This window comes from Maudiozyma barnettii (assembly GCF_903064755.1).
Source record: "Maudiozyma barnettii strain CLIB 1767 genome assembly, contig: KABA2_04, whole genome shotgun sequence".
In the NCBI taxonomy this organism is placed as follows: Eukaryota; Fungi; Ascomycota; class Saccharomycetes; order Saccharomycetales; family Saccharomycetaceae; genus Maudiozyma; species Maudiozyma barnettii.
Genome location: NW_024545241.1, coordinates 1,033,959 through 1,049,741, shown reverse-complemented (window position 1 = coordinate 1,049,741; position 15,783 = coordinate 1,033,959). Strand labels below are relative to the sequence as shown.

The following is a 15,783-nucleotide window of genomic DNA, read 5'->3' as shown; positions in this document are numbered from 1 at the left end:
CCAGTAACCAGCAGAAGAAGTTGAAGTGAAAAAATTTTCACTGACAAGGAGGGTAACAATCTGCGTCTAAAATGATATCAACAGCAACGTAAAATAAAGACCTAATTTTATATCAACAAAATTCAGTTAGGGTTTCAATCATACACATTTGAACTTAATGGAATGATAATTGCATGATAATTTTATTTCTAATATTTGATTAAGGTAAAGTGCAATTTTATAAATGTTATATAAATGTTATATAAATGTGTAGATGTGTTTTTGGATGTTTGCTATGTTACAAGTGCAAGACACAATTGGCATATGTGTGAGTTTTAGTGTTTATTTATAGTGTTAGAAGGTGTGACGAAATGGCTAATGCATCACTCATCACCATAGTCCTCGTTGTAATCAGATGGTTCCTCAGGAATTGTCTGATGAATCAGCGGAGTGTTGTCGTCAGGGAATTGCCTGCTGGCTGGTGGATAACTATACTTTTTAATATCATCAGAGCCGTTGGATAATATTTCCTTTATATGCATAAATTTATCATTTTTTTCTTCTTTGTCTTCTAAATCAGATAATTCTTCATCTTCTTCTTCCTCATCTTCCTTTTCTTCGTTTATCAAAGAACGTTCCTGTATGTCTTCTTCCTCTTCCTCTTCTTCAGCTTCCTCCTTTTCTGCAATTACTCTTCTTAGTTTAGCCGTCTGTATTTCTCTATCAATGGCGATATCATCAATTTCACCTTCTTCATTTTGTTTCTCTCCGACTTCATACTCGAAAATATCAGTAGGGAATATTCTTTGAACAGTTTTTTGATATCCTGTATCTTCCCAACCAAATTTATAGTTTGGTACATATTCAGGTTCTGGTGGTGGCGAAGAAACAGACTCTTTTGAAGTAAAATCTTGTGTTTGTTTCTCTTTTGGTTGATCTGGGGACTGTTCGTCTTCCGAAATAATTGACTCTTGATCTTGCTGCTCGGAGTTATTGAAGAACCCTGTTTCTGTGAATTGACGTTCAACGTATTCAGATTGTCTTTCATAAACTCGAGGCTCGCGACTTATTGGTTGTTCTTCTTTTATTTCTTTAGAGGGAGTACTGGTATCGTTTGATGCGTCGTTAACAAAGTCGTTGTTATCATCTTGTCGTATACGTACTGGCTCATCTTCTTTCGTAATAAATGTGGTTAACCAATCCTTAAACTGTAATGGTAAGTCAATTTTTTCCGGTTCAGCTGGTGCATGATCCTCTTCAACATCCTGATTTTTTATTTCTACTTCATGCTTTTGTTCTTCAAATGACTGATGTTGTTGTTCTGGTTGTTGATTTTCATGATGTTGCTCCTCTTCATCATAACAACACCCTTGATCGTTATTGTCATAATTGACTTCAGGTTCGACTTCATCGTGATAAGGTTGCACTTCTTTGATACGTAAATTCACAAGACCTTGATCTAAAATGCGATCGCATATATATTCCTCGTAGACATTATACCATTCTTTGGCGTAATTACTGTTCTCCGAATCAACATGTAGATTAATTCTCCAAGGTTTATTATTACCAATAAAATGAATCAATTTAATATCTTTATTAAAATATTTCATGGCAGGAGGACATTGATAACCAGTGTTTGGAGTAGTAACGTTATATAAAAACGATAAAACTTGCCATTCTCTATTAACGTTTGAAGTTTGATCTCTACAATTCTGATTAAAGAATTGGTTTAGTATACCTTGGTCTGCACCATCGATTGAAACATGGTCAATTGTATAAATATGCAATTGGTGGTATAACTCTTCATTTGGGGTCAATAACATAACACCACTATTAAACATATCGGGCCATCCAATATCTGGTGCAGCAGCTACCTGTAGACAACTTTGGTCTTGATGCTGTTCAAACAAATTGAACAAATCTCCAGTCATCGGAAGAGTATCTGCATCCAAGTATAAAATCTGGTCGTACATGACTTGGTTCCAAAGTTTAATTTTGATTAATGTGAATGCCAATTCAGGTCTCTTTAACATGTCGAGGTTCCCATTATTCCTTTCCATGATGATATCATTTTCCATCAACGGATTGATTAAGATCACTCTACGATATAGAGTGTGCAAAGCATTTTTGGAGTCTACCGTCAATTCATCATTATATAATGATTCTGTCACCAATAAACAAGTGTCAATATTGCCAGAATCAGGTCTGACTCGTAATAATTTATTAATTTGATGACCTAAAGTAAATACACCGGGCAAATAATCCAGGGAATAAAGCAATGTAGCAACTGCCAGTCTTTTCGACATAATGTTATATATATATTTTTTTTGGAGCTAGGTACGTATTTGTTATCTATTTGCAGCTGTGAATGTGGTATTTACTACTCTTCTTATATGTTTATTGTTGTTGTAGTAGTTTAATATTTCAAGGGGTGGAAATGAAAGGCGCTAAAACTGACAAATGCAGGAAAAGAAAAGAAAAGAAATAAACAATGCACTTTCTATTGGACAGTGAATGGAATGAGAACCAGTGGATCTATATATATATGAATAAGGATTTGGGTTAATGTATACTTCAATGATCCTTAAAAAGAGTTGTAATTGGGTTAAACAGATACAAAAATAATATTTGTAAACTATTCGGTTGTCTATAAATGTTCTCGGATATATATGTATGCTGTAATTGTTAGTTTACCTTATCAACTAAAAATAAAGTGAATCAACAAGAAGGCAAATTTATAAGTTTATTAAATAAGGAAACAAGTTCCATATATATATGGTAAATTAAACCAGGTTTATTATTTATATAAGAGGACCTCCTTAAAAGAAAACTTTAAACCAAAGTAATATAAACTTAAATAAAAGGACGTAAGAACCATTATATAGGTCTAATGATCTTTCTACTACCATCAATAACCTTATTCCCAAATCAGGTGTTTTCGTAAGATGTAAAACAACCATTTGCTTCTCTTATTGAATCCTAAACTTCAGTTGTATTTCACTACGTCTTTACATAAGCTTTCGGAACAAAAATTTGACATTCTGTCTGTTGTTCTCTTAAAGAAGTGAACAGAAAGGGTAAGAGCAAGGGGAAACTAAAGGAACTAGGTAATAGTAAAAATATTACAAAGAGTGGGGCAAGTCAAGAATAATCTAGGTAGTATTGTAATATTATATAACCTACTACTTCTCTTGTTGTTTATTGTTTTTCCTTGGTATCTGAAACTGGTTTTTTAAAAAGGTTCACGCAGGTTGCATGAAAATTTGAGCAACAGTTGAATATGCAGTTACCACAGAATAGTCCGTACAAATAATAGTGAATATGTAATTAATACAGTTTATACGGAGTAAAAAGCCTCTTTTGCAGATTGGAATGACAACAACAACAACTTGGCTAGTGATAGTGGGGGTTACTTCAAAGAAGGGGTTGTCCGCTTAGTGGGGCAATAATTTAGAGACATTATTTTGCATGTTCATTTTGTTAAAGTTAGTAAGAAACACTAAGTTAGAAAGTGTCGTATGCTTCTAAATCTAGAATAACAATTACATGTGGCCTATCCCGGTTATAGTAATTGATAACCCGTATTACTTACATCCATATATAAATATTTATTATGAACAAGCTAAATATATGTAACTATTTGTCTAAGATAGGTTGTCCCAATAGAACAAAGTAAAATCAATAATGATATATGTTTTGTATTGAATTATTTCTTAATAAATTGTTAAAAAATTGATAGATTTATATATGTACTATACAGCTATATCAGAGCTTAACGGGAGTAAGACCAGACGTTCTTTAGTAGACCGTCTTGTTGAGCTAGTCTGTTTAGAGAGTCATCGGATTCACCTCTGGCTCTGACAGTACCGGCTAGAGCATAGGTGATGAATTCACCTGGAATAGCTCTACCTTCTTCATCAACCTTAGCAATGTTGATTTGAACAGAAGCGTGGTCGTCAGCCTTGATGATTCTGTTGGTGGCAGAACACTTTCTTGGGACGTATAATTCAACCTGTAATTAAAAAGTAATATGTTCAAAAACTCTTTCAATGAAATTGAAACAAAAACAAAAAATATAGAAAACAGAACTTGTACAATACATGAAAACTATTAGGTCGTTCGTTTGATTTGATAGGAAGATTATCTCCTTTACATTATCAAGTACAAGCAATTCTTATAGTAATCATATTATGCAACTTTTGACTCTTGAATTCATTCTTTCTTTGCATTTAAAAAGTCGTTAAATATAATAAATTTAAAATCGTTAGTAAAACTTGTTTTTATAAAATAATTTGGTAGTGGTAAATGGTGAAATGAAGAAATTGATAGATTATTTATTGCAGCTCTATTATTCGTGGTTCATGTACCGTAGAGGAATACATATTAACCTACTCATATATGTGGGTAGAACTATAATGGTGTTCCAATACTATACTAAGAATATTAATCTAATACCCTTTCAAAATCATATTATCTAATGTCTCAGCAAATTCCATAAAGCTATTACAATCCCAATACATTTTTAAATATTCAAAAAACCCAGTCGTAAATTCCTCTAAAATAATAACAACTTATAACACATTCTAATAACCTGTTGGGTTCCTTATAAACCTTCTTCTTTATTACACAATCATTTTCAGACATCAACACTGACATCCTATCATTTTTAAATTGTCTTCAAATTAAACCATTTATTTTCTTCTCACGTCTTATATCTTAACATACTAGTTGACCTTTATCGTTTTCCATTGTGATATATTTATTTGCTGTTGGTTTTGTAACTTTTTGTATTCTAAATGAATTATTAGTAGTAATAAATTTACATATATTTAAGTAATAGCAGATAAATCTATTTCTTGTAATAGCATCAAGGTTACTCCAAGTTAGTTCCGTATAATTTTTCAGGAATAAAGTGTTGGACAAACCAATATCATTGCATACGTCATGGAAATCTTTACACAAGACCGAGAAATTATGTGCGTTATCTTCACGCGAGGTTTCTTTTTCTTTGAATTCGAAAATTAAAATAATTTCAGATATAAAGTAAAAATATATCAGAAAACATAATGGGTGTTTGGATGTTTAAGGGAGGTCTGGGTGTTTTATCGTCACATCAATACGAGTCTCAAATATAAATGACGAGTGATCATAATTAATAAAGGATATACAATGCTGTTTGTTAATGATTCAATTTTATTTAATAATTCCTTTCATCCAGTTAGATGTTAGATTATCATACTCTAGATAAAACACATACACTTTCTACATGGTGGGTTTGAGGAAAGAAATCGAACCCTCTCAAACTCTCAATCTTGTAATGACTACCCTTTTCTGTCTCTTTAATAAAATATTCAATGTCTCTAGCTTGAGAATGAACATTACAAGAAATATATACAATTCTAGCGGGGTAATATTCGGCTAATTGTTTCATGAATACTTCGTCACAACCTTTTCTTGGTGGATCTAAAATCACAGATGTTCTATCATTTGGTGTACTAATGGATTCGAACAATTTTTCAGCTTTACCTACAATAAAATCACAATTTTCAATTCCATTAAGCTTTGCATTCTTTTCAGCAAATGAAACACTGTCTGCGGAAATTTCGACACCTGTGACTTTTTCGACACCTTTCGAACTACATACGCTGAATAGACCAGAACCACAGTAAGCATCTACTAAGTAATTTGGTTCATCAATCTTCGAATTCGGAATTTGTAAGTTTTCTCTAACATATTTGGTGACAGTAGACAAAATAGAATTGTTATTTTGGAAAAATTCACCAGCTGTAAAGTTAAATGTATAACCGTCAACATACTCTGAAACAATTTGTTTTTGATTGGTAACACATGTCTTGATTAACTTAACGCCGCGTTCCTTGTCTTCTACCTCAACGTAACTAACTTCACCATTCTCATCTCTTGACCCTTCTCCCAGTTGTTCTTTAATAGTCTTTGTTTCGTCAAAAACAATTGTATTTTCTCTCAATAAAATAGTAGCACCTTTCTTATAGTTTTTAAATTCCTTATCAAACCTTCTTCTTTCATTAGTTAGACCTATATTTAGAATATCTGTTGCTAATGCACATTCGTCAATATCTAGTGTGGAGGCATGACCTCCAACTTCTAAAGTTTCCTTTCTCCAGGTTGGTCTACCTTTTTGACCAAAACCTAAAGGAGGTCTCTCCTCTAGTACTTTAGCTCTTCTTGGCATATCAAAATGTGGAGTAATTTTGGTTCTATAGTAATATGGGAGTGGGGATGGAATTGTAGTACCGGTGGCTGGTAATATACATTCTTCAACCAGACGAGGTGCAAAGTATTTATACGCATTAGAAATAGTGTTCATTTTAATTTCTAATTGTTTTTCGTAAGTAAGGAATTCAAATTGACTTCCAGAGGCTTTACCGAAATACTTATCCCTAATCAAATCATCTCTTCTGATAGGTGATTTTTTGTTTACATCCAATAAATCTGTTTCGACATAATATGGGTGAGTCTTGAAGACTCTGATATTTGTAATATCACCAGGCAAACCAAATGGGACAATAGCTATTTGTTTCTTAGTTGAATCAACTGGATGGTCTATTAGCGCAAGACCATCACCGCTAGAGGTCAGTACTAAAATTTCAACATCATTTACAATACGATGGTATTTCTTTGTAATGGAATTTTCATCCTCTTTCGAAAAATCGTTCAATATAGTGGAAACATCATTTGAAACCTCATCTCTTGTTAAATTATGAGTCTTCAAAAGGTCATCGATTTCGAATTGTAAAACACCAGAAGGTGAGGTTGGGTCAGCCTTCTTAGCTTTGTATTTTTTCAATTTTTGCTTTTTAACTTTCGTAACAGTATTTGTTTCCTGTACTCTCTTGTTTATTGGGGTAGTGGCAATTATATTGTCATTATTAATGGTTGACATTATGGATAAGCAACGTCTGGTCGTGGGTTGAGGCACTAATACGGTTAATGGTTTAATATACCTAAACAATGAACTTTTGATCAAGTTGTTCATTAACAGATATGTTCAAGCACAAATACAATATGCTGAATATATATATTTATGTTCACCGCTTAACAATTTATAGCAATTATATACTTGATTGTTTCGATGATGTTTGCAGTTTCAGGATTATCGAATCGAACAAAGTTTAATCATCGATCCCATCAGATGAAAAATTTCAATTGGCGTGCGAAGTGACGGCGATGCGAATATTATGCGGCTATTACGTACTAAGCGCATTACCAGTAACAATAAAGTGTATGTTTAATTTAAACAGAATCGTTTTCTTTCAATGTTGGTTCGTTATTCATTAATAATTCGTACATATGTATATAGGTTAGATATATTTACATACATGCAAAAATGTGTGTTGTTGTTTTAGTTATGCTCAGGCGATAATACAAGAATCCTTTTGTTTAATTTTTTTCTTTATATTTGAATGTCCTTGTCTTTTCTTCTTTGGAACGGATTTTGTTTGATTCGTATGTAGCTTTGAATCGATTTCGTTATGATCTTGTGCTGTCAATTTTTCTAATTTTTGTTCTAAGAGTTTTGACATATCTGTCGGTAATGGAACGCCTAAGGTGTCTCTATTATATCCATCTTGCAATAATTGATCCAATATCACATCCATAATTTTTGTAATATTAATTTTATCATTTACTGAACATTGCAAGTGACTAAATGCTCCTATTCTCTCAGCCATCTCATTTGCTTCTTCTTCAGTAATTCTTGTGTTTGCAGAATTATTATTATTATAATCAGCTTGAGTCCCCAATAATAACTTTTGACTCTTTGAAGCAAAATGTTTTGCTTCTCTTGCCCATTTCTTCCTAATATTCTCAAAACTAATTCGATCATTAACATTGTATGCCAAAATCACAATATCAGCATTACTATATGACAATGGTCTCAATCTATCTGCTACTTCTCCACCGACGGTATCCCATAAAGCCAATTGAATATATTTCCCTGATACTTTATCATCGATCATAATAATGTGGCTTTCCTCCTCATCTTCCTCTTTATCATGGTTGGTTTTATGATGATCTACGTAAGCATGCCATAATTGAGTCTTACCAATTCCCGTGTCTCCCACTATCAATAATTTAAAGCTATCATCAGGGATTGCATTAGCTTCTTTCATCTGTGCATAGCTTACTACTCGTGACAGTTGTCTACTGTATGCATGATGTAGATGTAAATCCGAACCTGCTGATGTTAATGATACAACTTTATGTAAACTTGACACAGATGGCATGTAAAATGGTTCTGTATAAATGATGACGATGCCTCGTTACTTAATCCTATTGACAGGTAGAAATTATATATATATAGTAAGTATAAAGAAGAAGATACTTGGAAGCAGTTAAAAAGAGATGATCATCAAGTCTGATCATTTCAAGAAATAAAGAAATATCATGTTGAATAAGTACTGATGAAGGATAATAAAAGAGAGAGAGAGAGAAACCGGAGGAACGTTTTCTGAAATATTGAAAAATTAAAAAAAACTCGGTAACGTGAATCATCGAATCAGCGGATAAGACGTAGAGGCAGAGAGAGATTCCCATGGAGGGGACATTTAATAAATCGACTTAAACATCGCCATGCATCACCTTATATAAAGTCACAAATGATGTAATATCTAACAATATATTTGGTAGCATCTGACTCTCTCTTATAATAAATAGTATTACTACTAATACTATTTATATATATATATATTTGTCAATATTTATCGGTTCCGCTGCAATCATGCACGTTCCGAGTGCATCTTGATTACGTTTCGTGTTTCTCTTTCCATGGTTAAAGTACAATAAATAGTTAATGAATTATTCACCATTTGATATCTTTCGCATATATCTTAAAGTAAACCCAAGGCCATTTCTTTTTGGTTTGGACACCCACTAGAAGCAATATCTAAGAAGCAAGGGGTGCATATATATACTTATATAGCTCAAGACGAAGAAGAAGAAGTACTTGCACTGACAAGCAATACGCTCTGCCCTTAATAAGTAGTATTTTCTGTGAAACAGCTACAGTTGACCAAGAGGAAATTCCCTTAATTCTTCTCATCATATAATATCTACAAAAACAGAAGATGCACCCAGAGATAATCCTTATTTTCATCCTTCTTCTAAGTTACGAATAATTTCAAATATTAAACAATATATTGTTTAAGTCGATAGTCAACTATATATACATCTAACACTTCGTGAGGTTTTTAATAATAGGAGAATTAACAATGGAATAATTGATTGTTAATTATAAATAAAAAGTCGCGAAAAATGTACACTGCGACGAAAGAGCGAAAAATGGGTAAAACAGAAAGCGTTCTTTACTTCTCTCTTTACCTTTGAAAATTTTCATTTTCTATGTGGTTTTTGGGTGAAATTTCATGTTGGATTATGCAAAAGGAAGGTAAAATAGGCGTAGCTACTGAAGTTTTCTGTATTTATTCATTAATTCATTCATTCATCTCTTAAAATTTTAATCGTGCCTATGATATTCCGTTATCATCTTCTCTTCATAATACTAATTTCATTTCTCGAGAAACATTTCGTGCAACCGCATCATTTCAAACAATTAGGAGAATACGAAAATGTTTCATGAATTAGCACCTTCGGACCTTTTGCTGTAAATACGTATTGACTTATATATATATATATATATTTTTATATATCTATGGACGTATATATCTTATGTATGGGATATTTCATTGTACGCTTAGTATATTATAGTGTGTTTCATCAAGTTTACTGAAGATATCTGACCTTAAATATTGATATACATATTTACATATTTCCAGAACGTTTTTTAATTAAAGCTATTAAAGATATGGTTGCAAGTGTGACGGTTGAATCTACAATGACGAAAGATGGTTCGTCAGCAACACCATTGCATTCAAGTTCACATGGTTCTCATGTATTAGCCGCAAGTAAATCATTGCTTTTAGACCCTGGTAATCATGAGGATGAGCATTTCAAATCAAAAATGTCTCCTATGAGATTTGCCATTAGAAAATATTTAACGCAATTCACAGATGAGCAATCAATATATTTATCACGTTGGCAAAATAATTATTCAACTAAATTTCGTGATTTATATTTCCTATATACAGCATTATTAGGATCTCATACTTTTTATGTGTTGTTCTTACCGATGCCTGTATGGTTTGGTTATTTTGAAACTACTAGGGATCTGGTGTATATTCTAGGTTATTCGATCTATCTTTCTGGGTTCTTAAAGGATTATTGGTGTTTACCTCGTCCCCAATCACCTCCGGTGGAACGTGTATCGTTGAGTCCCTACACTACAGAAGAATATGGTGCACCAAGTTCTCATTCAGCAAATGCTACTGCTGTATCATTATATTTCTTAGTACACCTTTACCAGTCCAATTCTTCTTTATCAATGCTAGCTAAATGTGGTTTCGCATCATTGATAGTTTTCTATTATGCTACTTTAGTTCTAGGTAGATTGTACTGTGGTATGCATGGTCTATTAGATGTTGTGACGGGTTCATTATGTGGTATATTTACATATGCAGTGCGTATGTCGTTAAGAAATTATTTTATCGATTTTGAAAGTGGTGCCCTATGGTGGTTCCCAATAATTAGTTTCTCGTGGGGGTTATTCATCCTATTCAAACATGTTAGACCCATTGATGAATGTCCTTGTTTTGGTGATAGTGTTGCATTTATAGGGGTCGCCTCAGGTTATGAATGTGGTGATTGGTTTTTACAACATGTCGCACCATTAATGAAATGTGGTAATATGACTACAGATGGTTATAAAGTATTTTTGAGACCTTTTGTCGCAGTGCCAATGGTCCTAGTATGGAAATCTGTCATTTCAAAACCATTAGTCTATAATACTTTAATTAAGGTTATTCATCTAAAGGATGATAGAGCTGAAATATCTGCATTACGTACCAAATCCAAGAAATTCAAAGAAGAGAACAATGAATGTGTCGCACATATAGGTGAGGCTAACATTGACATTGTAGCAAGATACATCATATATATGGGTATTCCCATCACGGTCACTGTGGCATGTCCATTTGCTTTCACTTTGATCGGATTATAATATATATTATCCCCTCTCAAAAGAAGAAGAAAAACAACTCTTTTGCGTTACATACATCTAGGTATATATAAATATATATATATTTATTATTATTTATTTATGCAATACATACATACATATGTTTATTCATTGATAGCAATACCGTTAACATGTTTTCGATCGTTTTTTCATATTCCTTCTAGTGTATCCATTTGAGGGTGTGCATATTGTGTCGTTAAACACCCCATTTCTGATATGCTGATCGGAATGGAATTTTGTTCTCCCTCACTTTGCACCGTTCTTGTTTGGCCAATTTGGCGGAACCGGTCCCTTTTCCCGCGGCGAGCAGAATGGGGAGGAGAGGGTGAGCACTATCAGCCAGCAAATCATTGCTAAGAATGAGATTTTATTTAGAAGGTGCAATTTGATAAATGGTAAAGGAACGGAGTTGTATCTGGTGGAACAATGTTGTTCAAGAGCAGGTTTTGTTTTAATGGATAGGTGACTGATAATGGAATGTGTCTTGTGGACTAAGAAGCGAACATTACGAGAAAGAACCAAGTCGCTGGCTATACTACTGAATAAGCTACTGTTCTATGTTTATAGTGAGGGTGAAGAGAGCGATGATGAAGATGATCGATACATGCTACGGAATTTTCTTAGCGACCGACAAAGAAAAACGAATTTTAAATGACTTATTCTTATAGTTAATTTATTGCTTACTCAGATGTAAATTGTTTTTTACAGGAACTAGACTTTGTAGGTTTATATAGATATATATAAGTATATGACTTGATGATAGATGGTTCTTCTATTATGTCTTTATATTTCTCGATGTTATGTAGATCTAGCTTTTCTCTTTCTCTGTCTCCCCCTATAGATTTCTAATTCTATTATATTGTAAATATTCGCACATAAAATAATCGAATAAAATTTCACCAATTTAAACTTCTTTTTTTTTTAATTGGTTATTAGCTACTGATATTAATTACTAGCAGTTTTAAGATACAAAACAAAATAATATTATGTCACTTAAGGAAATAAGTAGACCAGATATTATCATGGCAGGAGGAGAAGAAGAAGAAGTTGACTATGAAGCACTACCGTCAAATGCCCCATTATCCCATCAATTATTAGCGGGTGCATTCGCTGGTATTATGGAACATAGTGTATTGTATCCGATAGATGCGATTAAGACAAGAATACAATCTGCCACTTTGTCTAATGGATCAGATAATATATTGAGACAAATCTCACGTATCTCCACAACAGAAGGTTCTTTAGCATTATGGAAGGGTGTACAGTCTGTGATTCTAGGCGCAGGTCCGGCTCACGCTGTATATTTTGCAACTTATGAATATTCCAAATCACATTTGATCGATCCAAAGGATATCAACACACATCAACCTTTGAAGACTGCTGCAAGTGGTGCTTTGGCAACTATTGCTGCAGATGCATTGATGAATCCATTCGATACCATCAAACAAAGAATACAATTGAATACTAATTCCTCAGTATGGAACCTAACTAAAAATATATATAGCGCAGAAGGGATATCGGCATTCTATGTCTCCTATCCAACTACTTTAGCGATGAATATACCATTTGCCGCATTCAACTTTATGATATATGAATCTGCTACCAAATTTTTCAATCCTGGTAATAATTATAACCCGTTGATTCATTGTTTATGTGGTGGTATTAGTGGTGCTGCATGTGCCGCAATCACTACTCCTTTGGATTGTATAAAGACTGTCTTACAAGTGAAGGGTAGTAAGAGTGTACAATTGAATGTGATGAAGACGGCAGACACGTTTGGAAAGGCATCAGCTGCTTTGTATTCAACTTATGGTTGGAAAGGGTTTTGGAGAGGTTTGAAACCAAGAGTCATTGCTAACATGCCTGCTACTGCAATCTCTTGGACTGCTTATGAGTGTGCTAAGCATTTCTTAATTAAATAGTCATTTTGTGGTCACATTCATAAATTGAACAAGCAAAAATGAAGATTTTCCAAGTACGTTCCAAGGTGATAGAAATCTAAAATCATCATTGTTAAGATTATTACCATTAGAATATTGTTAAATTGTGATTTGGAGAAAACCGTCATTATTCTTGCGGATATAATAATCAAAATGTCTGTTAAGGTAAATGAATTCATCAGAAAATGAATAGAGACATATTGTCATTTGCATAATCGCCTATATATTTAACATATGTATATAGGAGATTTCATTATTATGAGCATGCTGTACATAGTAAATTCATAAAAAATATTATATATTTATGTTATCATTATTGTTATTTCACATAAGAAGCAATTCTACACATGAACGTAGGTGTTGATAAGTACATAATGAGATATTATGTCTCGTTTTGTTTTGTTGTTTATACAATAACTGGATGACGGTTTTGTATATCTTGTTTAAGATTTGAAATATTTATAATGTATCTATAACCTTCTGGGTCCCATATTACAGGATAATTAGGGTCATCGTGAAGTGTTTGTCTTGATACCTCACATAAACTAGTATCATATTCCTCTTCATTAATCTCTGGAGTCATTACAGGGACTGAACGATTAGGTTGATTAGTTGGTATACTACCATAATTTACCCAATAAGTATTCTCATTCTGCGAGCTATACCTATAGCCCTGGTTAAGTTTATTCATAGTATTTCGTATCCCTTTTCTTTGATTCAGTATATTCTGTTTAGGGGTATCAAAATTTCTATAGTTGTAATAAGTATTACCAATTAATAATGTGTGTTTAAAATCCCATAGGAGATCACCACCACCAAAACAATCTCTAATTGCATATATTAATTGCATTCTAGCACCACTGGGAATCTCCATACGTGAATATGGTATCCAAGGAAACGCTTGTTGATGAAGCATGGCAAATGCTAACATCTCAATACAGAGGATTCCATTCTGGTACAGGTAACCTCTAAGATGTGGATCTGCACCAAACACTCCTAGAACGCCCAAGGTATGAATTATTAAGCCCTGCCAATATGATGCAAAAATAATTAATTTCACACATAAGAATTTCGACCATGGATTAAATGGTGAAAGTTCTATATGAAGGCATTTCCAAAACATTGCGAGATTGTAAAGTGACCATGATACCGAGACGTTATATAGCACTAGTAGCCACAATTGAATTGTATCCCATTTTTTTGTTTCACATATTAATAACATGAAGCAATAGAATGGCTTAAACCAAACATATTGTAACACACCTCGTTTCAAGGATAAAAAATCTCCCGGATCTGAAAGATCTAACGAACCTAACCAACTGAACGTATGTTTAGTAGGTGAGTGATCCACAGTGAGATTTATAATGATATTTCTTTCTCCTCCTAATAGTACTGTCAATAAAGAAAAAAAAGTATATATGACAAAGGCCTCGTAAAACTCACGTAAAGGATCAAAATAAACTTGTGCAACATTTGGCCAATTGATAGCAACACCACAGGTTATACTAAAGAGAGGTACTAATAACAAAATTCTTACCACTAAGCGTTGTTCAACGGGACGTCTATAGTTTATCAATTGTCTAAATATTCCATACAAGGAGATAATGATTGCTAGAATGCAAGTCAAGTAACAAGGTAACTCCCACCATAGGGGTAACCTCATTTCATTAACCAACATATACGCAAATACTCTTTCGACTTTTTGCTATGTTATTTCATTTCATTAAACCTAAACAAGTTGAATTATTTGTTTCTCTTATTAATAATATGGCTCATCACTTATCTTCCCCATTGAAAAGAACGTCGCGGGGGGCACAAGATATCAATCATAGCAAACATAAAATACGGACACCGTCCACTCCTTCTCAAACCGAATAATAAACTGTCTGTCACACTAATTTATCCTCTAGTATTGATCTCTTTGAATGATACGTCATGGTACCTTTAACTCTTGTTTTGTACCGGGGTTAATGGTGTTAACGTTGAGTATTCTCGGGACAAAATATAAAGTAGCTGCCGGGAAGAATAACTAAAGGGGTATGTATATAGAGAGAGATATAAGTATATACACTTACCACCAGTAATAGAAATTAACAAGCATATAACAAATACACAAAATACAACACAGATGTTTCGCTCATTACAATCGCAACCACGTATCATCACCCTTTTCTGTGGTGATATGAGTCGTAATCGTACAGCTACCAACATCTTAAATTATTTACGTGATAAACAAAATGGAAAAGTAATCGATGTTGAAGTACATGATCAATTTCCTACAAGAGACCAACTTCAATATATGTATAGAACTGATTCAAAACTATTGAGTCATGAAGTTAATGGACTCGGTAATCTACTAAAAACAGCACCACCTCAGCCACCGTTTGGACAGTCATTAGCTGATGCCGCCACTGCTGGTGTCTGGAACAACGGCGCACTATGGGTAGACTGGGAGAAACAGAAGATGGGTAATACTCTACGATCCATCGAATCTCATTTAAAATAGACATAAACATATATACATATATATATTCCTAAATATTATTATAACTTATTCAATGAACCATAAATGTCGTTTAATGCTGTTCCCCCACGTGACAGAGAGCCAAATTTTTAATTATTGGCGAAGTTTGCCTCAACGCGGAAAAGAATTATTTTGGAAAGAAAAGAATTTTCCAAAGAGAAGAAGAAGAAGAAGGTTGAACAAGATTGCATCAGCTTCATCAGATTGTTTGTACCTTTTGATAAGAAGGA

At 33.3% G+C, this 15,783-nt stretch overlaps 8 protein-coding genes across 8 annotated transcripts; 3 read left to right on the top strand and 5 right to left on the bottom strand.

Annotated features, from left to right (window-relative positions):
* Window positions 1-362: 362 nt before the first annotated feature.
* On the bottom strand, window positions 363-2,285 carry GLG1 (glycogenin glucosyltransferase GLG1; the record flags this gene model as incomplete). Its single annotated transcript, XM_041550517.1, has 1 exon — window positions 363-2,285. The coding sequence occupies one exon, from the start codon at window positions 2,283-2,285 to the stop codon at window positions 363-365; it is 1,923 nt and encodes a 640-aa protein (XP_041406451.1).
* A 1,466-nt stretch (window positions 2,286-3,751) lies between these two features.
* Window positions 3,752-4,728, bottom strand: RPS21A (40S ribosomal protein eS21; the record flags this gene model as incomplete). Its single annotated transcript, XM_041550516.1, has 2 exons — window positions 3,752-3,991; window positions 4,705-4,728. 2 exons carry the CDS (start codon window positions 4,726-4,728, stop codon window positions 3,752-3,754), a joined length of 264 nt encoding a protein of 87 aa, XP_041406450.1.
* Window positions 4,729-5,212: 484 nt separating this feature from the next.
* Window positions 5,213-6,994, bottom strand: TRM2 (tRNA (uracil(54)-C(5))-methyltransferase; the record flags this gene model as incomplete). The annotated part of the gene is made up of 1 exon (XM_041550515.1): window positions 5,213-6,994. One exon carries the CDS (start codon window positions 6,992-6,994, stop codon window positions 5,213-5,215), a length of 1,782 nt encoding a protein of 593 aa, XP_041406449.1.
* Window positions 6,995-7,370: 376 nt separating this feature from the next.
* On the bottom strand, window positions 7,371-8,243 carry RHO4 (Rho family GTPase RHO4; the record flags this gene model as incomplete). Its single annotated transcript, XM_041550514.1, has 1 exon — window positions 7,371-8,243. The coding sequence occupies one exon, from the start codon at window positions 8,241-8,243 to the stop codon at window positions 7,371-7,373; it is 873 nt and encodes a 290-aa protein (XP_041406448.1).
* A 1,577-nt stretch (window positions 8,244-9,820) lies between these two features.
* Window positions 9,821-11,071, top strand: YSR3 (sphinganine kinase YSR3; the record flags this gene model as incomplete). Its single annotated transcript, XM_041550513.1, has 1 exon — window positions 9,821-11,071. One exon carries the CDS (start codon window positions 9,821-9,823, stop codon window positions 11,069-11,071), a length of 1,251 nt encoding a protein of 416 aa, XP_041406447.1.
* Window positions 11,072-12,075: 1,004 nt separating this feature from the next.
* Window positions 12,076-13,011, top strand: MRS4 (Fe(2+) transporter; the record flags this gene model as incomplete). The annotated part of the gene is made up of 1 exon (XM_041550512.1): window positions 12,076-13,011. One exon carries the CDS (start codon window positions 12,076-12,078, stop codon window positions 13,009-13,011), a length of 936 nt encoding a protein of 311 aa, XP_041406446.1.
* A 424-nt stretch (window positions 13,012-13,435) lies between these two features.
* HFL1 (Hfl1p) lies at window positions 13,436-14,707 on the bottom strand (the record flags this gene model as incomplete). Its single annotated transcript, XM_041550511.1, has 1 exon — window positions 13,436-14,707. The coding sequence occupies one exon, from the start codon at window positions 14,705-14,707 to the stop codon at window positions 13,436-13,438; it is 1,272 nt and encodes a 423-aa protein (XP_041406445.1).
* A 450-nt stretch (window positions 14,708-15,157) lies between these two features.
* FMP46 (putative redox protein) lies at window positions 15,158-15,535 on the top strand (the record flags this gene model as incomplete). Its single annotated transcript, XM_041550510.1, has 1 exon — window positions 15,158-15,535. The coding sequence occupies one exon, from the start codon at window positions 15,158-15,160 to the stop codon at window positions 15,533-15,535; it is 378 nt and encodes a 125-aa protein (XP_041406444.1).
* Window positions 15,536-15,783: the final 248 nt, after the last annotated feature.